Source organism: Oncorhynchus tshawytscha, linkage group LG18 (genome assembly GCF_018296145.1).
Source record: "Oncorhynchus tshawytscha isolate Ot180627B linkage group LG18, Otsh_v2.0, whole genome shotgun sequence".
Classification (NCBI taxonomy): Eukaryota; Metazoa; Chordata; class Actinopteri; order Salmoniformes; family Salmonidae; genus Oncorhynchus; species Oncorhynchus tshawytscha.
In genome coordinates, this window is record NC_056446.1 from 42,141,450 (window position 1) to 42,163,785 (window position 22,336).

A 22,336-nucleotide genomic window follows, 5' to 3' on the forward strand; every position below is an offset into this window, starting at 1 on the left:
ACAATTACTCCGATCAGAATTATATCAGAAGTCAACATTGGAATAATATTCAAATCAATATTTAATGTACAGTACCAGTCAACAGTTTGGACACATCTACTCATTCAAGGGTTTTTCTTTATTTGTACTATTTTCTACATTGTAGAATAATAGTGAAGACATCAAAATGATGAAATATCACATATGGAATCATGTAGTAACCAAAAAAACTTGTATATTTGAGATTCTTCCACCCTTTGCCTTGGTGACAGCTTTGCACACTCTTGGCATTCTCTCAACCAGCTTCACAAGGTAGTCACCTGGAATGCATTTCATTTAATGTGTGCCTTGTTCATTAAAAGTAAAAAATGAGGGAATTTTTTCCCTTCCTATTAATGAGTTTGAGCCAATCAGTTGTGTTGTGACAAGGTAAGGGTGGTATACAGAAGATAACCCTCCTCCTGCCTTCCCGCCTCCCCATCTCCTCCTCCTGCCTTCCCGCCTCCCCATCTCCTCCTCCTGCCTTCCCGCCTCCCCATCTCCTCCTCCTGCCTTCCCGCCTCCCCATCTCCTCCTCCTGCCTTCCCGCCTCCCCATCTCCTCCTCCTGCCTTCCCGCCTCCCCATCTCCTCCTCCTGCCTTCCCATCTCCTCCTCCTGCCTTCCCGCCTCCCCATCTCCTCCTCCTGCCTTCCCGCCTCCCCATCTCCTCCTCCTGCCTTCCCGCCTCCCCATCTCCTCCTCCTGTCTTCTAACCCCCTGCCCCCCCTGCTTCCTCCATCTTCCCTCACCACAAGAGAAATCACATGCTCTTGCTTCTGGTATCAGAGGACTTCTGGTCACTTCTAAATGAAGGTGCGTTGGCTGCTGTAATGTAGCTTCCAGTTCTCCCCATCCTCCCGTCTCTCACCCACCCCAATGCTCTCTGTGCTTTTCAGCAGGCAAGCAGTGCCCCTGGCCACCCCCCTCTCCTCCTCCTCCCCCATCCCCCTCCTCTACCCCCCACCACCAAGACCACTACCCCCAGCCTCTCTCTTCTCTGTCCACCTCCCCAGCCTGGTTGATTTATTTCTCCTTCCCCTCCAGCCACTCCGCCTGTCCCCCACCCCACCTGGCCCCCAGCCAGTCCAGTCCCGGTCACTACGTAAGCGTGAAATAGCCGACGAGGCTGCAACGACTCCAGTGGCTACAGAGCCACACGGCATTAGCTGGAGTAAACCTTCTAGCCGCTGTCGTCGCCCGGCGACCGGTGAAAAATGTCCTGTGATTGGCTAATTAATCAGTCAAAGGGGAGCGATGCGGCCTGTTACTGGTGGGACCAGAGCGGGTGCCCACAGAGGGCCTGCTGATAAATAGTCTCCCTGCCGATTCATACATCAACAAAAGTTAGTCATTTTTCTAAAGCCCAAGGCTGGCTGTGAAAGGTAGGGTAGGGAGAGGTATCGCCGCCGAATCATACCAAACCAGTTTTCATTTCTCTCTTTCGCTCACTTTATAGATTTTTTGTTGTTGTTGATTGTGGAAAAGGGGGCTTCTCTACTCGACAGACAATTTTGTTTTGAAAATGTCTCACTTTTTAAAATCTTGTGTCCTTTCTCTCTTTGAAGAGAGCGCTCTCCTTTTTTTTTGCTTAGTCTAGATTAGAATAAAAAGCCTTCTGAATGGAAAATCTCCAGAATTTCATCTATGTGCGGGAAACCAGCCCCGTGTGGTTCATGCAGATTAGGGGAGGCAGGTAGCCTAGTGGTCAGAGCGTTGGGCCAGTAACCGAAAGGGTTGCTAGATCAAATCCCCGAGCTGACAAGGAAAAAAATCTGTCGTTCTGCCCCCTGAACAAGGCAGTTTAACCCACTGTTCCCCAGTAGGCCGTCATTGAAAATAAGAATTTGTTCTTCACTGACTTGCCGAGTTAAACTAATAAAAAGGTGTCTGGGATGTATTTAAACCCCCTTTTGACTGTTGTTGATCTACCTGCAGGTGTCTTACAGACCCATTGGTTGTTTCAGCACGGGGGGTAAACAGTACACCCCCATAGGGTCATGAATAACACAAAGAAACCCCCACTGCTCTGTCTGAATTCATTTCAAAAACAAATGAGGGTTATAGAGACTTGGCTAGGCGCCTGCATTCCAATATTCATTCTGGCCTTGTTTTCCTCAATCAGCAAACTCCTCCAGCATTATAGGAATTGTCATCAAGAGATATATATATATATATCTTGTATACAGAACAGGTTAGAATTGACAGAAAGGTTGATGGCACCCCCCCCCCCTAACCCCGCCCAAAATAAATAAATAAATAAATAAATACAAATAAACATTATTGGACTTTGAAACGGCGAACCCATCCATCATTTCGGACTCATCTGTATTTTTGAGGTAAACAACTACCTGGCAATATCAACGTTTCATCATCATCATCATCATCATCGATGGTAATGAATAGGTCTAGCAGTTAGTTAGTTAGTTAGTTAGTAGGCTGGCTGCGTGCATTGGCCTGGTTCCTAGGGTCAACTAGGTTCCAGCCAGGCGGCCGGTACGGAGCACTTCTCTTGGGGTTGAGTCGACCTCCCTGCCCTCTCCCACTCCCACTCCCTGCTCCGCCACAAAGAGGCCAGGCTCCAGCTCCGTCGCTGGACACCTGCTGGCTGGTTATTCTGCCCACGCCCGTGAAGGATCACTCCTCAGCGTGGAGGGGTCCCTGGTGACGTTGTCTTCAGAAAAAAGGAGGATAAGGACCGGGTGGTGTAGGGGTGTGTGAGGCAGAGCAGGTTGGGGGTTCAGGGACTAAGGGCAGAGCGGAAGCAGGGTACGGGGCATTTGGCAGATGCTGGCGGTGTGGCAAGCAGGGCGTCTGGGAAAGGACAGGCGGAGTCTACAGAGACGCAGAGCGTCTGGGAACGGGCAGGCGGAGTCTATAGAGACGCAGAGCTGCTGGGAACGGGCAGGCGGAGTCTACAGAGACGCAGAGCTGCTGGGAACGGGCAGGCGGAGTCTATAGAGACGCAGGGCGTCTGGGAACGGGCAGGCGGAGTCTATAGAGACGCAGGGCGTCTGGGAACGGGCAGGCGGAGTCTATAGAGACGCAGAGCTGCTGGGAACGGGCAGGCGGAGTCTACGGAGACGCAGAGCTGCTGGGAACGGGCAGGCGGAGTCTATAGAGACGCAGAGCTGCTGGGAACGGGCAGGCGGAGTCTATAGAGACGCAGGGCGTCTGGGAACGGGCAGGCGGAGTCTACGGAGACGCAGAGCTTGAAAACATTGCTGCCGACGCAGAAGTCTTTGTCTTTTTCCTCCATTACAAAACCTGTGATTCGAACTACCCAGAGTCCTCCACTACAGTAGAACTACCCAGAGTCCTCCACTACAGTAGAACTACCCAGAGTCCTCCACTACAGTTGAACTACCCAGAGTCTTCCACTACAGTAGAACTACCCAGAGTCTTCCACTACAGTAGAACTACCCAGAGTCTTCCACTACAGTAGAACTACCCAGAGTCCTCCACTACAGTAGAACTACCCAGTCTTCCACTACAGTAGAACTACCCAGACTTCCACTACAGTAGAACTATCCAGTCTTCTACTACAGTAGAACTACCCAGAGTCTTCCACTACAGTAGAACTACCCAGAGTCTTCCACTACAGTAGAACTACCCAGAGTCTTCCACTACAGTAGAACTACCCAGAGTCTACCACTACAGTAGAACTATCCAGAGTCCTCCACTACAGCTGAACTACCCAGAGTCCTCCACTACATCTGAACTACCCAGAGTCCTCCACTACAGTTGAACTACCCAGAGTCCTCCACTACAGTAGAACTACCCAGAGTCCTCCACTACAGTAGAACTACCCAGTCTTCCACTACAGTAGAACTACCCAGTCCTCCACTACAGTTGAACTACCCAGAGTCCTCCACTACAGTAGAACTACCCAGAGTCCTCCACTACAGTAGAACTACCCAGTCTTCCACTACAGTAGAACTACCCAGTCTTCCACTACAGTAGAACTACCCAGAGTCTTCCACTACAGTAGAACTACCCAGAGTCTTTCACTACAGTAGAAGTACCCAGTCTTCCACTACAGTAGAAGTACCCAGTCTTCCACTACAGTAGAACTACCCAGAGTCTTCCACCACAGTAGAACTACCCAGAGTCTTCCACCACAGTAGAACTACCCAGAGTCTTCCACCACAGTAGAACTACCCAGAGTCTTCCACCACAGTAGAACTACCCAGAGTCCTCCACTACAGTAGAACTACCCAGTCTTCCACTACAGTAGAACTACCCAGAGTCCTCCACAACAGTAGAACTACCCAGAGTCCTCCACTACAGTAGAACTACCCAGTCTTCCACTACAGTAGAACTACCCAGAGTCCTCCACTACAGTAGAACTACCCAGTCTTCCACTACAGTAGAACTACCCAGAGTCCTCCACTACAGTAGTGGTGGACCGTCCGGTCCGTCCGGTCCAGAGTTCAGTCCGTCCGGGCCAGAGTTCAGTCAGTCCGGTCCGTCCGGTCCAGGGTCCAGTCCGGCAGGGTCAGTCCGTCCGGTCCAGGGTCCAGTCAGTCCAGTCCGTCCGGTCCAGTCAGTCCGGTCCAGAGTCCAGTCCGTCCGGTCCAGAGTCCAGTCCGTCCAGAGTCCAGTCCGTCCGGTCCAGGGTTCAGTCCGTATGGTCCAGGGTTCAGTCCGTCCGGTCCAGGGTTCAGTCCGTCCGGTCCAGGGTTCTGTCCGTCCGGTCCAGGGTTCGGTCCAGGGTTCGGTCCGTCCGGCCCAGGGTTCGGTCCGTCCGGTCCAGGGTTCGGTCCGTCCGGTCCAGGGTTCGGTCCGTCGGTCCAGGGTTCGGTCCGTCCGGTCCAGGGTTCGGTCCGTCCGGTCCAGGGTTCGGTCCGTCCGGTCCAGGGTTCGGTCCGTCCGGTCCAGGGTTCGGTCCGTCGGTCAGGGTCCGTCGGTCCAGGGTTCGGTCCGTCGGTCCAGGGTTCTGTCCGTCCGGTCCAGGGTTCTGTCCGTCCGGTCCAGGGTTCAGTCCGTCCGGTCCAGGGTTCAGTACGCCCGGTCCAGAGTCCAGTCCGTCCGGTCCCAGGGTTCAGTCCGTTCGGTCCAGGGTTCAGTCCGTATGGTCCAGGGTTCAGTCCGTATGGTCCAGGGTTCAGTCCGTCCGGTCCAGGGTTCAGTCCGTATGGTCCAGGGTTCAGTCCGTCCGGTCCAGGGTTCAGTCCGTCCGGTCCAGGGTTCAGTCCGTTCGGTCCAGGGTTCAGTCCGTATGGTCCAGGGTTCAGTCCGTATGGTCCAGGGTTCAGTCCGTCCGGTCCAGGGTTCAGTCCGTATGGTCCAGGGTTCAGTCCGTCCGGTCCAGGGTTCAGTCCGTCCGGTCCAGGGTTCAGTCCGTCCGGTCCAGGGTTCAGTCCGTATGGTCCAGGGTTAAGCCCGTCCGGTCCAGGGTTCAGCCCGTCCGGTCCAGCCCGTCCGGTCCAGCGTTGAATGTGTGTGTGTGTGTGTGTGTGTAGCTGTGATAAGCTGATATACATGGGAACAGGGCTGAGAGTGACTGGTAGCAGGAATATAGAAATACTAATGGTAATATTTACGGTTGAAGTAGGAAGTTTACATACACTTAGGTTGGAGTCATTAAAACTCGTTTTTCAACCACTCCATACATTTCTTGTTAACAAACTATAGTTTTGGCAAGTCGGTTAGGACATCGACAAATTTTTTCCAACAATTTGTTTCACTTATAATTCACTGTATCACAATTCCAGTGGGTCAGAAGTTTACATACATTAAGTTGACTGTGCATTTAAACAGCTTGGAAAATTCCAGAAAATGATGTCACGGCTTTAGAAGCGTCTGATAGGCTAATTGACATCATTTAAATCAATTGGAGGTGTATCTGTGGATGTATTTCAAGGCCTACTTTCGAACTCAGCGCCTCTTTGCAAGACCTCAGAAAAATAATTGTAGACCTCAAGTCTGGTTCATTCTTGGGAGAAATTTCCAAATGCCTGAAGGTACCACGTTCATCTGTACAAACAATAGTACGCAAGTATAAACACCATGGGATCACACAGCCGTCATACCGCTCAGGAAGGAGACGCGTTCTCGCTCTCCTAGAGATGAACGTACTTTGGTGCGAAAAGTGCATATCAATCCCAGAACAATGCTACCAAATACTAATTGAGTGTATGTAAACATCTGACCCACTGGGTATGTGATGAAAGAAAAATCTGAAATAAATCATTCTCTCTACTTAAATCACTATTATTCTGACATTTCACATTCTTAAAATAAAGTGGTGATCCTAACTGACCTAAGACAGGGAATTCCTACTAGGATTAAATGTCAGGAATTGGGATAAACTGAGTTTAAATGTATTTCGCTAAGGTGCATGTAAACTTCCGACTTCAACTGCACACGGAAACAGGGCTGATCGTGACTGGTAGCAGGAAATATAGAAATACTTCAAAGTACTTAAAAGTATTTAAAAGTAATATAGTAAAAACCATCCTACCTCACTGCTACCAACACATCTCCTGGCCACTAGGGTGGAGCTAAAACTCTAGACCGCTTTTATTCGACCCACAGAAACACATACAAGCCCCTCCCTCTTTCCTCGCTTCAGCAAATCTGACCAGGACTCCATTCTCCTGCTGTTTTACATACAAAAGTTCAAACAAGAAGTACAGAGTGATGCGCTCAATACGGAAGCAGTCGGACAACGCGAGGCCACAAGTCTGTTTTTTTAGCTAGTACTGACTGGGATATTTCCCTGGGTTTCATCCGATAACGAACTTCATCAATAGACGATGTCGTCCCCACAGTGACTATAAGAACGTATCCCAACCAAAAACCATGGGGTCACAGGCCATATCCGCACTGGGCTAAAAGCTAGCACTACTGCTTACAAGGAACGGTACTAGGGCTGACCCCAATTAGTCGACTGGTCAATTGTTTGGACACATCTACTCATTCAAGGGTTTTTCTTGCTTTCTATATTTTTACTAATTTTGACTTTGTACCCTGCCTTCATGGACATATCTACCTCAAATACCTTATTATTATCTATCCTGATGTCTAGTCACTTTACCCTGCCTTCATGGACATATCTACCTCAAATACCTTATTATTATCTATCCTGATGTCTAGTCACTTTACCCTGCCTTCATGGACATATCTACCTCAAATACCTTATTATCATCTGTCCTGATGTCACTTTACCCTGCCTTCATGGACATATCTACCTCAAATACCTTATTATTATCTATCCTGATGCCTAGTCACTTTACCCTGCCTTCATGGACATATCTACCTCAAATACCTTATTATTATCTATCCTGATGCCTAGTCACTTTACCTTCATGGACATATCTACCTCAAATACCTTATTATTATCTATCCTGATGTCTAGTCACTTTACCCTGCCTTCATGGACATATCTACCTCAAATACCTTATTATTATCTATCCTGATGTCTAGTCACTTTACCCTGCCTTCATGGACATATCTACCTCAAATACCTTATTATCATCTGTCCTGATGTCACTTTACCCTGCCTTCATGGACATATCTACCTCAAATACCTTATTATTATCTATCCTGATGCCTAGTCACTTTACCCTGCCTTCATGGACATATCTACCTCAAATACCTTATTATTATCTATCCTGATGCCTAGTCACTTTACCTTCATGGACATATCTACCTCAAATACCTTATTATTATCTATCCTGATGTCTAGTCACTTTACCCTGCCTTCATGGACATATCTACCTCAAATACCTTATTATCATCTATCCTGATGTCTAGTCACTTTACCCTGCCTTCATGGACATATCTACCTCAAATACCTTATTATTATCTATCCTGATGTCTAGCCACTTTACCCTGCCTTCATGGACATATCTACCTCAAATACCTTATTATTATCTATCCTGATGTCTAGTCACTTTACCCTGCCTTCATGGACATATCTACCTCAAATACCTTATTATTATCTATCCTGATGTCTAGTCACTTTACCCTGCCTTCATGTACATATCTACCTCAAATACCTTATTATTATCTATCCTGATGTCTAGTCACTTTACCCTGCCTTCATGTCCATATCTACCTCAAATACCTTATTATTATCTATCCTGATGTCTAGTCACTTTACCCTGCCTTCATGGACATATCTACCTCAAATACCTTATTATTATCTATCCTGATGTCTAGTCACTTTACCCTGCCTTCATGTACATATCTACCTCAAATACCGTATTATTATCTATCCTGATGCCTAGTCACTTTACCTTCATGTACATATCTACCTCAAATACCTTATTATTATCTATCCTGATGTCTAGTCACTTTACCCTGCCTTCATGGACATATCTACCTCAAATACCTTATTATTATCTATCCTGATGTCTAGTCACTTTACCCTGCCTTCATGGACATATCTACCTCAAATACCTTATTATTATCTATCCTGATGCCTAGTCACTTTACCCTGCCTTCATGTACATATCTACCTCAAATACCTTATTATTATCTATCCTGATGCCTAGTCACTTTACCTTCATGTACATATCTACCTCAAATACCGTATTATTATCTATCCTGATGCCTAGTCACTTTACCTTCATGTACATATCTACCTCAAATACCTTATTATTATCTATCCTGATGTCTAGTCACTTTACCCTGCCTTCATGGACATATCTACCTCAAATACCTTATTACTATCTATCCTGATGCCTAGTCACTTTACCCTGCCTTCATGGACATATCTACCTCAAATACCTTATTATTATCTATCCTGATGTCTAGTCACTTTACCCTGCCTTCAGGTACATATCTACCTCAAATACCTTATTACTATCTATCCTGATGCCTAGTCACTTTACCCTGCCTTCATGGACATATCTACCTCAAATACCTTATTATTATCTATCCTGATGTCTAGTCACTTTACCCTGCCTTCAGGTACATATCTACCTCAAATACCTTATTATCATCTGTCCTGATGCCTAGTCACTTTACCTTCAGGTACATATCTACCTCAAATACCTCAGTAGCAGGATAAATACGGTAATATTTACGGTAATCAATAGAGAGCAGTGTAGGTGTGTGTGTGTGTGGGGTGGGGGTTGCATCAGTAATGAGTATGAGTGAGGGTTTATGTGAGTGTGAGTGAGGGTTTATGTCAGGGTTTATGTGAGTGTGAGTTTATGTGAGTGTGGGTTTATGTGAGTGTGAGTTTATGTGAGTGAGGGTTTATGTGAGTGTGAGTGAGGGTTTATGTGAGTGTGAGTGAGGGTTTATGTGAGTGAGGGTTTATGTGAGTGTGAGTTTATGTGAGTGAGGGTTATGTGAGTGACAGTGAAGGTGTGTGTCTGACTGGGTAGAGACTTGTGGATAGGCAGAGTCAGGTAGACAGTGTGTATAGTCTGTGGGAGCGCGACAGTTTTTAGCCATTTAACTTACAGCCAGAGGGGACAGAAGCTGTTTAGGAGCCGGTTGGTCTGAGCACCAGGTCCATGTTCTGCTACTGTAGAACAGCTTACTGGATCGGGGTGTTTTGCCCCATTGGCTGTGTTAGGAATTTGTTATGTAATTCAGACGAAAATGCCCAATGCACTGTAGTGTCTGTTTGGTTTAGTAAAGCAGGCGATGCCTGTGGTGTGGACTGCATTGTTTAGCAGTCTGAGTGAGTGTGTGTGTGTGTGTGTGTGTGTGTGTGTGTGTGTGCAGTGTTGTGTTGTGTTTGTTGTGAAGGCTAGGAGCTCTAATTTGCTCTCAGATTGCAACTAATTGCGTGAAACAAAAGGACAGCCTCTCCGAGTGTGTCCATTGACAGGGCCCTCCGAGCACCTCGGAGAACAAGAGCCTGTGACCCCCCCCCCACCAGCTCTCTCGGTGGCACCCACCAAACTGAGCCAACTCTCTGACACATACAGATTAGCCCCGGGGTAAAAGAGAGAAAGAGAAAGCGTTTGTCTCTTGGTTACTTGGTCTAAAATGGAATGCAAAGGGGGTAAGGTAATTACAGACACGGAGATGCAACGAACAGCCTAACGACGATCATCGAGATCCCATTGGTTGGTTACACACACGTCTAATCACTGCCTCTTTGATGTAATCAATCAATGTAATCAATCACGGAGGGTAATGTAAACACTGGGGAGTATTTTTTTGTCTGTGCCCTTTTGTGGGGGAAAACTCATCCCGACTTGCTGGACCTGGCTCCCCAGTGTCTGCGCTTAGGCCCTCCCAGGCCCACCCATTGGTTGAGCCCCTGCCCAGTCATGTGAAATCCATAGATTAGGGCCTAATGAATTTATTTCAATTGACTGATTTCCTTCTATGAACTGTAACTCAGTAAAATCTTTTTAAATTGTTGCGTTACATACAGTACCAGTCAAAAGTTGACACACCTACTCATTCAAGGGTTTATTTTTTTAAACTATTTTCTACATTGTAGAATAATAGTGGACATGAAAACTATGAAATAACACATATGGAATCATGTAGTAACCAACAAAAAAAGAAGTGTTAAATCAAAATATATTTAAAGAAAATGTGAGATTCTTCAAAGTAGCCACCCTTTGCCTTGATGATAGCTCTGCAGACTTGGCATTCTCTCAACCAGCTTCATGAGGTAGTCACCTGGAATCCATTTAAGTTAATTTGTGGAATTTCTTTCCTTCTTAATGTGTTTGAGCCAATCAGTTGTTTTGTGACAAGGTAGGGGTTGTATACAGAATATACTTAGAAAGTTTATTCAAGTGCAGTCGCAAAAACCATCAAGTGCTATGATTAAACTCTCATGAGGACCGCCACAGGAAAGGAAGACCCAGAGTTACCTCTGCTGCAGAGGATAAGTTCATTTTGAGTTACCAGCCTCAGAAATTGCAGCCCAAATAAATGCTTCCCAGAGTTCAAGTAACAGACATCTCAACATCAACTGTTCAGAGGAGACTACGTGAATCAGGTCTTCGTGGTCAAATTGCTGCAAAGAAACCACTACTAAAGGACACCAGTAAGAAGAAGAGAATTGATTGGGCCAAGAAACACGAGCAATAGACATTAGACCGGTGGAAATCTGTCCTTGGTCTGAAGAGTCCAAATTAGATTTTTGGTTCCAACCGCCGTGTCTTTGTGAGACACAGAGTAGGTGAACGAATGATCTCCGCATGTGTGGTTCCCACCATGAAGCATGGAGGAGGAGGTGTGGGGGTGCTTTTCTGGTGACACTGTCTGTGATTTATTTATAATTCAAGGCACACTTAACCAGCATGGCTGCCACAGCATTCTGCAGCAATACGCCACGCCCGCCCATCTGGTTTGCGCTTAGTGGGACTATCATTTGTTTTTCAACAGGACAATGACCCAACACACCTCCAGGCTGTGTAAGGGCTATTTGACCAAGAAGGAGAGTGATGGAGTGCTGCATCAGATGACCTGGCCTCCACAATCACCTGACCTCAAACCAATTGCGATGGTTTGGGGTTAGGTAACTCAGGTGTCCCACCCTGTCAACGGGTTAGGTAACTCAGGTGTCCCATCCTGTCAACAGGTTAGGTAACTCAGGTGTCCCATCCTGTCAACAGGTTAGGTAACTCAGGTGTCCCACCCTGTCAACGGGTTAGGGAACTCAGGTGTCCAATCCTGTCAACGGGTTAGGTAACTCAGGTGTCCCATCCTGTCAACGGGTTAGGTAACTCAGGTGTCCAATCAACGGGTTGTAACTCAGGTGTCCAATCCTGTCAACGGGTTAGGTAACAGGTGTCCCATCCTGTCAACGGGTAACTCAGGTGTCCAACTCACGGGTTAGGTAACTCAGGTGTCCCATCCTGTCAACGGGTTCAGGTGTCCAATCCTGTCAACGGGTTAGGTAACTCAGGTGTCCAATCCTGTCAACGGGTTAGGTAACTCAGGTGTCCAATCCTGTCAACGGGTTAGGTAACTCAGGTGTCCCATCCTGTCAACGGGTTAGGTAACTCAGGTGTCCCATCCTGTCAACGGGTTAGGTAACTCAGGTGTCCCATCCTGTCAACGGGTTAGGTAACTCAGGTGTCCCATCCTGTCAACGGGTTAGGTAACTCAGGTGTCTATACTTTAACAGCCAAGGTCCCATTCTAAATTCAAATCTGCTGCTGATGGACCTCATGAGCTGGACTGGTCTGACTGCTCTCTGTGTTTTGATATGAAATCCACATCACCCACTAAATGAACTTATCATTTTTTGCGGGTTTCAAGCTAGTAATGTATAAATATTTATCTTTAAAATGTAATTATGACATAGCCAATGACTATATAGCACCATTTTGGATTTCACCCCCCCCCCCATCGCATAACCAAATGGTTTTGACCATTTAGAAGTTTGAACGGAGTGAGGATGCCCCCCCGCAGTGGTTTTACCCAATCATCTTCCAGAGGACACAATCATATTTCTGACCAGAAACAGATTCATGGCAAAATAAGCAAATCCCATACACTGTGTAGGTCTAACTGAAGGAGAAGGGGCGGATGGGTGGATGGAGGGAAGGGGAGGTTGGTGTGCGCCGGTTGTCCTGTCCTCCCACGCCAGGCCTATGAGGGATGGGCCGGCGACCCTTCTCCACTCATCAGGGACAGACAGCTGGGCCGAGCGGCTCTGATCCATACACCACAGCTATCGCCAGATTTATTATCAGGACAGGACAATGAGGCCACAGTCACATAATTAACCAACCTCCCCAATATTGGCCAGACATTATTGGAAAATGGCCAGTACTGCTGGCTTCTTATTATTTATTTTTTTAAATACAAAAAATTAACTACATTTGTCAGTGTTTCAACTGACCTGGGACCAACAGGCAAATTGGGGGAATTCAGAATTGACTGAAGGCCGTCTGCATTGAGGTTGGACTGATGGAAATCAGAATTGACTGAAGGCCGTCTGCATTGAGGTTGGACTGATGGAAATCAGAATTGACTGAAGGCCGTCTGCATTGAGGTTGGACTGATGGAAATCAGAATTGACTGAAGGCCGTCTGCATTGAGGTTGGACTGATATAAATCAGAATAGACTGAAGGCCGTCTGCATTGAGGTTGGACTGATGGAAATTAATTTTAATGAATTAACTAACTAACCAACCATTAACATCATCGCTAACGGCGACACAAAGTGGAGAGACAAGCGTGCACACACACACACACACACACACACACACACACACACACACACACACACACGTTCCAGAAAGTTGGAGGTAAATATTATATCACTGATGCATCATTTTTGTCATGCCTTATGATTACCTCGAGCAAAAAGAGGTTCAATACAGATTTGTCGATGTGTTTTTCAAATGTCTGGATTCAGTGAGTCCACGTTCTCCATAAAGCAGATTTTATAGGGTCCTTATTAGTGCACTATATAGCGAATAAGTTTTCATTTAGGACGGGCCTCTACCGACCTGGCCTTGGCTCTAGGAGGGGTCACGGGACATGGGGAGGAGACGGTGGTGGTGTTGCCGGTGAGTTGTAGGGTTAGATGTAGATAAGGGCTGGTTAGGGTTTCAGTCACAACGGTGTAGCTGTATTGCAGATGACTTATTGGGACTATATAGGGTCTTACCTCTTCCTGGTCCTCGGCTATGCGCTTCGTCCCCCTCTTCCCAAAGATACAGGCCAGGTCTGTCTGGCTGCGGCTGGACAGGTCCTTCCCTAGAAGGAGCAGGTTAGGGTTAGATACAAAGAGACAGAGATACACAGAGATACAGAGAGAGAGACAGAGATACACAGAGAGACAGAGAGACCGACAGAGAGACAGAGACAGAGAAAGACAGAGGGACAGACAGAGATAGAGAGGTAACTTCCACAAAGCTGTGAACGATCTGAGAGACAAGGCAAGAAAGGCCTTTATGCCATCAAAAGGAACATAAAATTCAACTGATTAGGATCTGGCTAAAAATACTAGAATCAGTCTTAAAGCTCATTGCTCTTTATGGTTGTGAGGTCTGGGGTCCGCTCACCAACCAAGACTTCACAAAATGGGACAAACACCAAATTGAGACTCTGCATGCAGAATTCTGCAAAAATATCCTCTGTGTACAACGTAGAACACCAAATAATGTATGCAGAGCAGAATTAGGCCGATACCCACTAATTATCAAAATCTAGACAAGAGCCGTTAAATTCTATAACCACCTAAAAGGAAGCGATTCCCAAACCTTCCATAACAAAGCCATCACCTACAGAGAGATGAACCTGGAGAAGAGTCCCCTAAGCAAGCTGGTCCTGGGGCTCTGTTCACAAACACAAACACACCCCACAGGACAGCAACACAGCCCCAGGACAGCAACACAATTAGACCAAACCAAATCATGAGAAAACACAAAGATAATTACTTGACATATTGGAAAGAATTAACAAATAAACTAAGCAAACTAGAATGCTATTTGGCCCTACACAGAGAGTACACAGTGGCAGAATACCTGACCACTGTGAATGACCCAAACTTAAGGAAAGCTTTGACTATGTACAGACTCAGTGAGCATAGCCTTGCTATTGAGAAAGGCCGCCGTAGGCAGACATGGCTCTCAAGAGAAGACAGGCTATGTGCTCACTGCCCACAAAATGAGGTGGAAACTGAGCTGCACTTCCTAACCTCCTGCCAAATGTATGACCATATTAGAGACACATATTTCCCTCAGATTACACAGACCCACAAATAATTCGAAAGCAAACACAATTTTGATAAACTCCCATATCTACTGGGTGAAATTCCACAGTGTGCCATCACAGCAGCAAGATTTGTGACCTGTTGCCACGAGAAAAGGGCAACCAGTGAAGAACAAATACCATTGTAAATACAACCCATATTTATGTTTCTTTATTTTCCCTTGAGTACCCTTAACCATTTGTACATCGTTGCAGCACTGTGTATATATATATATAATATGACATTTGTAATGTCTTTATTGTTTTGAAACTTCTGTGAGTGTAATGTTTACTGTTAATTTGTATTGTTTATTTCACTTTTGTTTATTATCTACCTCACTTGCTTTGGCAATGTTAACACGTTTCCCATGCCAATAAAGCCCTTGAATTGAATTGAATTGAGAGACAGACAAAGAGACAGAGAGAGGGAGAGAGACAGAGAGAGACACAGAGAGAGACACAGAGAGAGAGACAGAGAGAGAGACAGAGAGAGAGACAGAGAGAGAGAGAGAGAGAGACAGAGAGACAGAGAGAGACAGAGAGAGAGAGAAAGAGAGAGAATAAGGCTGAGGTATTACATTAGACAGAGGAGAGGTGTTTTATAAGGCTGAGGTATTACAGACAGAGAGAGGAGAGGTGTTTTATAAGGCTGAGGTATTACAGACAGAGAGAGGAGAGGTGTTTTATAAGGCTGAGGTATTACAGACAGAGAGAGGAGAGGTGTTTTATAAGGCTGAGGTATTACATTAGACAGAGAGAGGAGAGGTGTTTTATAAGGCTGAGGTATTACAGACAGAGAGAGGAGAGGTGTTTTATAAGGCTGAGGTATTACAGACAGAGAGAGGAGAGGTGTTTTATAAGGCTGAGGTATTACAGACAGAGGAGAGGTGTTTTATAAGGCTGAGGTATTACAGACAGAGAGAGAGGAGAGGTGTTTTATAAGGCTGAGGTATTACATTAGACAGAGAGAGGAGAGGTGTTTTATAAGGCTGAGGTATTACAGACAGAGGAGAGGTGTTTTATAAGGCTGAGGTATTACATTAGACAGAGAGAGGAGAGGTGTTTTATAAGGCTGAGGTATTACATTAGACAGAGAGAGGAGAGGTGTTTTATAAGGCTGAGGTATTACATTAGACAGAGAGAGGAGAGGTGTTTTATAAGGCTGAGGTATTACAGACAGAGGAGAGGTGTTTTATAAGGCTGAGGTATTACAGACAGAGGAGAGGTGTTTTATAAGGCTGAGGTATTACAGACAGAGAGAGGAGAGGTGTTTTATAAGGCTGAGGTATTACAGACAGAGGAGAGGTGTTTTATAAGGCTGAGGTATTACAGACAGAGAGAGAGGAGAGGTGTTTTATACATTTCATATACGTCTACCAGGGCCATTATTCTAGATATTTAGTCTGACTTCTGACTCCCTTCCCTCCAAAGTGTCTTGTTTTGCTAAAGGCGTTTGAGAAAAACACACGTCAAATATAGATGCTACAGGCTGCATTCTCGTTGATACGGCCAGATCCTTTCCTGTTGTCAGGAAAACACGGACGACATTCCCCCCCTTTACCTCACCTGGCTTGGGAGCGCCGTCTGTCGTCACTCAGTACCTACTTCCTGTTTTCTCTCCTCTAGCCTCCATCTGACACCCTACTTCCTACATAAGTGCACATAACCCATAGGTTGATCTTGTCAAAACAAGTGCACTACGTAGAGAATAGTGTGCCATTTTCATTTTCGTAGCCACTCTTACGTCAAATCAGAGGCTACTTCCTATTTTCTGTTTGGTCCATCTGGCATGTCCATTTACCGCCCCCCTTTACACGACCCTACCTAATAACACCAGACCCTAATCTCTCCACCAGGCCCCGAACGCTCCCAAATGGCACCCTAACCTCTGCATAGTGCACTATAGAGTCAAAAGAAGTGCACTATGTAGAGAATAGGCTACCATTTGGAATATAAACCCCATTTACTCCCGTTGTGCTCCTAATATAGCCGCAAGGGGAAGGCCGTGCTCCGGATAGATAAAAGCAGGGAGATGGATAGGATGGGGACAGATTGGGAATGCATCCACAGTAGTACCACGTTCCAAATATATAGTGCACTACTTTTCATCAGATCAGAACCATTATAATCAGTGCACTACAAAAGGAATAGGGTGCCATTTTGTACATAGCATGGGATGCTCTCCCATAGCTCCTCCCCCCAGACAGCCCGTTGCTGTTGTTGACCTTTCACCCCAGTTCTTAAAAAAAGAAACTCATTAACCCTCAGACAGAGATGGAAGAACGATCACACAATTCTTCCAACATGCTGTTGTTTCCTCCTCAGTCCTCAGGACAACCTCGTTGACCCCAGATGAACCATCAGAGTTTACCCTCCTCCTCCTCCTCCTCCTGTCTGATGAACAGTTTGCCAAGCGTGGAACAACTGGTTAACGATTTAATTTAACCGTTTAGTAATTAAGAATTGAGGCTGTGTTACCTAACCACTTGTTAGTTGGCTCAATCCATGAGTGCCCGTACACACACACACACACACACACACACACACACACACACACACACACACACACACACTAAGCTTAACAGCAGCTAGAATGTGCAGCAGGAATGTTGACCCGAGTGTGTTGCCATGGCCACCTGAGGGACGCTCTCCTGTCACTGGCTGGACCACATGCTCCTCCTACAAAACACCCCCTCTCTGAAATGTGATAGGTCCATTCCGAACCTGCCTGCTTGAATTGTCGCTTGACGGGTATGTTACTGGCTGCATCAAGCTGCCTCTCAACAGAAACAGGAGACAGACTAGTGTCCTGTCCAGGGGGTGTCCTGTCCAGGGGGTGTCCTGTACATCAAGCTGTCTCACTACAGAAACAGGAGATTGGCTCATATGGGCTGCTGTGGCTCAGACAAGGCTACTAGGGGTTGGGGACAGAGCTGGACCAATCACAGACCTAGCTTGCACCAAATGGCGCCCTAATACCTATTTAGTGCAGTACTTTGACAAGGGCCCAGAAAGAATATGGTGCTATTTGGGACGCTCAGTCAGTTTGGATCGCCAAGACGATCGCCACGACGATCGCCACGACGATCCAGACATCGAGCCACACCTCTTTGCATGTTACCGGTTTCTCCTTGCCTGTGGAAGCGTCCTCTTGTCAGGGGTTTGAAGCATTGCCAGCTTAATGTTAAGGCTAGGTAATGGATTAGGAAGAGTTGAGCTGTTTATATCTGAAGTTGAAAAGGTTGCTGCTTCCTTCCTGTCTGCCTGTCTGTCTGCCCACCTTCATGTCTGTCTGTCTGCCTTCCTTCATGTCTGTCTGTCTGCCCACCTTCATGTCTGTCTGTCTGCCTTCATGTCTGTCTGTCTGCCTACCTTCATGTCTGTCTGTCTGCCTACCTTCATGTCTGTCCTTCTGCCTACCTTCATGTCTGTCCTTCTGCCTACCTTCATGTCTGTCTGCCTACCTTCCTGTCTGTCCTTCTGCCTACCTTCATGTCTGTCCGTCTGCCTACCTTCATGTCTGTCCTTCTGCCTACCTTCCTGTCTGTCCGTCTGCCTACCTTCCTGTCTGTCCGTCTGCCTGCCTTCCTGTCTGTCCGTCTGCCTGCTTTGCATGTCTGTCCGTCTGCCTGCTTTCATGTCTGTCCGTCTGCCTGCTTTCATGTCTGTCCGCCTGCCTGCCTTCCTGTCTGTCCGCCTGCCTGCCTTCCTGTCTGTCCGTCTGTCTGCCTTCATGTCTGTCTGTCTGTCTGCCTTCATGTCTGTCCGTCTGTCTGCCTTCATGTCTGTCCGTCTGTCTGCCTTCATGTCTGTCCGTCTGTCAGGTGCTACATCCCGTCTGTCAGGTGCTACATCCCGTCTGTCAGGTGCTACATCCCGTCTGTCAGGTGCTACATCCCGTCTGTCAGGTGCTACATTCTGTCTGTCAGGTGCTACATCTACAGTAACAGGTCATCTATGGAAGTATTCATTGGGCAGGCAAGTGGCACTCTATTCCCTATATAGAGCACTACATATGACATGAGCCCTATTCCCTATATAGAGCACTACATATGACATGAGCCCTATTCCCTATATAGAGCACTACATATGACATGAGCCCTATTCCCTATATAGAGCACTACATATGGCATGAGCCCTATTCCCTATATAGAGCACTACATTTGACACGAGCCCTATGGGATTTCAGGAACCCTATGGCGACGGACTGGTCGTTGAACGGCGAGACGGACTGGTCGGGTCGTTGAACGGAGATACGGACTGGTCGGGGCGTTGAACGGAGATACGGACTGGTCGGGGCGTTGAACGGAGAGACGGACTGGTCGGGCGTTGAACGGAGAGACGGACTGGTCGGGGCGTTGAACGGAGATACGGACTGGTCGGGGCGTTGAACGGAGAGACGGACTGGTCGGGGCGTTGAACGGAGAGACGGACTGGTTTTTTATAATGGAAAGCTATGTAATTCCAGCTCCCAGACTGCAATTCCTATGGCTTCCACTAGATGTCAACAGTATTTGTTCATTGTTTCAGGCTTGTTTCTTCAAAAATGAGTTTTGAAGATGTTTTGGTACAAAGACTCCCGGTTGAAAATCAGTCTTGTTGGCGCGCAGTGAAGAGGACGTGCGCTTACTAATTTTACTTTTCTATTGAAAATACTTCTTTCCGTATAAAATATTATAGTTAATTTACATTTTAGGATACCTGAGGATTAGATAGAAACGTAGTTTGACTTGTTTCAAAGTTTAGCGGTAGCTTTTTGGACTCCTTTATCTGCATGTTGAACGAGTGGATTACTGAAACTGATGGCGCCAAGTAAACTTTTTGGGAAGAAGGATTTTATCTAACAAAACAACTGTTCATGTTGTAGCTGGGACCCTTTGGATTGCAAACAAAGTGATTTATTTAAATCACCATTTGTGATTTTATGAAGCCTGTGCTGGTTGAAAAATATGTTGATGTGGAGCACCGTCCTCAAATAAAGGTTAAATAAAAATGAAATAAAAAATCCCAAAAAACAGTCCATAATAAATTGCTATCTGGGTCAGTTGGGCATCATTTGAAAGCTTGTTCCACTGCCAACATGACTAGCGAAGTTATAAAATACGATAGTGTTCGGATTTCACAATACAATTCCGGGAAACATCAATTGCGATGCGCATAGAAAGGTCATAGTCAATCAAACGTATTTATAAAGCCCTTCGTACATCAGCCGATGTCACAAAGAGCTGTACAGAAACCCAGCCTAAAACCCCAAACAGCAAACAATGCAGATGTAGAAGCACTGTGGCTAGGAAAAACTCCCTAGAAAGGCAGGAACCTAGGAAGAAACCTAGAGAGGAACCAGGCTCTGAGGGACGGCCAATCCTCCTCTGGCATTCAGGTGTGTGTGTGTGTGTGGTGCTACAAATGTTCTTCGCAGTAGACAAACAGGCTCATTCTGCTCAGAATAACCCGGGGTATGACCCGGGGTATAATATAATAATAACCCGGGGTATGATGCCCCGTCATCAGTGTTTTATGATATGGAAATGTGAAGTGCACATTTGAACGGGTGTTTGGCTTGTTTGTATGACATCACCGCACTATTTATTACAATCTTCAAAGTCTAAATCTTTCAGAATACACTTAGTCCTATTCAATTTATAGCATTTTCCTCATTTAGTCAACAATTGTTTTGTTTTTTCTTGCAAAAATTCTGATCAAATACTTATGTCATGCAATAAAATGCAAATTAAATATGCAAATTGATTAATTTTTGTTTTAAATTCCGTCTCTCACAGTTGAAGTGTACCTATGATAACAAATTACAGACCTCTACATGCTTTGTAAGTAGGAAAACCTGCAAAATCCGCAGTGTATCAAATACTTGTTTTCCCCACGGTATTTGGCTGACAAAACTGCACATTCTGGCTTTTCACCCAATAAATATTAGATTTTTTCTTCATCTTTTATAGTTTCAAATTCTTTGTATTGAATTATAATTTTGGGAAATAAATATTCTCTTAGGTCTGAGTATTTGTCACAGTGTAATAGGAAATGCAGCTCTGTCTCTACCTCTCCCCTGGTGCAGAGTGAGCACAGCCTGTCCTCTCTGGGCAGCCAGGTTTGTCTGTGACGACCAATCTCTATAGCCAGTCTGTCCTCCCTGGGTAGCCAGGTTTGTCTGTGACGACCAATCTCTATAGCCAGACTGTCCTCTCTGGGCAGCCAGGTTTGTCTCTGACGACCGGTCTCTATAGCCAGACTGTCTCTGGGCAGCCAGGTTTGTCTGGGCAGCCAGACTGTCCTCTCTGGGCAGCCAGGTTTGTCTGTGACGACCGGTCTCTATAGCCAGACTGTCCTCTCTGGGCAGCCAGGTTTGGTCTGTGACGACCGGTCTCTATAGCCAGACTGTCCTCTCTGGGCAGCCAGGTTGGTCTGTGACGACCGGTCTCTATAGCCAGACTGTCCTCTCTGGGCAGCCAGGTTGGTCTGTGACGACCGGTCTCTATAGCCAGACTGTCCTCTCTGGGCAGCCAGGTTTGTCTGTGACGACCGGTCTCTATAGCCAGACTGTGCTCACTGAGTCTGTACCTAGTCAGTGTTTCCCTCCGTTTTCTATCAGTCACAGTGGTCAGATAGTCTGCCACCATGTACTGTCTGTTTAGAGCCAAATAGCATTGAAGTTTACTTTGATTTTTTGTGGTCTCTCTCATCACCATACTTGTGCAGATATATGCATTGTGATTCTCATGATTCTATATGCAGTGTGATTCTATATGTAGTGTGATTCTATATGCATTGTGATTCTATATGTAGTGTGATTCTATATGTAGTGTGATTCTATATGTAGTGTGATTCTTGTGATTCTATATGTAGTGTGATTCTATATGTAGTGTGATTCTATATGTAGTGTGATTCTATATGCAGTGTGATTCTATATGTAGTGTGATTCTATATGTAGTGTGATTCTATATGTAGTGTGATTCTATATGCAGTGTGATTCTATATGTAGTGTGATTCTATATGTAGTGTGATTCTATATGTAGTGTGATTCTATATGTAGTGTGATTCTCATGATTCTATATGTAGTGTGATTCTATATGTAGTGTGATTCTATATGCAGTGTGATTCTATATGTAGTGTGATTCTATATGTAGTGTGATTCTCGTGATTCTATATGTAGTGTGATTCTATATGTAGTGTGATTCTATATGTAGTGTGATTCTATATGTAGTGTGATTCTCGTGATTCTATATGTAGTGTGATTCTATATGTAGTGTGATTCTATATGTAGTGTGATTCTCATGATTCTATATGTAGTGTGATTCTATATGTAGTGTGATTCTCATGATTCTATATGTAGTGTGATTCTCATGATTCTATATGTAGTGTGATTCTATATGCAGTGTGATTCTATATGCAGTGTAATTCTATATGCAGTGTGATTCTATGTAGTGTGATTCTATATGTAGTGTGATTCTATATGTAGTGTGATTCTATATGTAGTGTGATTCTATATGCAGTGTGATTCTCATGATTCTATATGTAGTGTGATTCTATATGTAGTGTGATTCTATATGTAGTGTGATTCTATATGTAGTGTGATTCTATATGCAGTGTGATTCTATATGTAGTGTGATTCTATATGTAGTGTGATTCTATATGTAGTGTGATTCTCGTGATTCTATATGTAG

At 45.6% G+C, this 22,336-nt stretch overlaps 1 protein-coding gene across 2 annotated transcripts in view; it reads right to left on the bottom strand.

The window, feature by feature from the left end:
• The window catches only part of pinx1 (PIN2 (TERF1) interacting telomerase inhibitor 1), a 62,084-nt gene that overhangs the window by 19,228 nt on the left and 20,520 nt on the right, over positions 1-22,336 (bottom strand). For both annotated transcript variants that reach the window (XR_006079304.1, XM_042301108.1), the window contains exon 6: positions 13,576-13,664. Coding sequence is in view for 1 of the 2 variants with exons in the window: in XM_042301108.1 (XP_042157042.1) it covers positions 13,576-13,664 (89 nt within the window). In the remaining variant the exon portion in view is untranslated. The remainder of the gene's footprint in view (positions 1-13,575; positions 13,665-22,336) is intronic.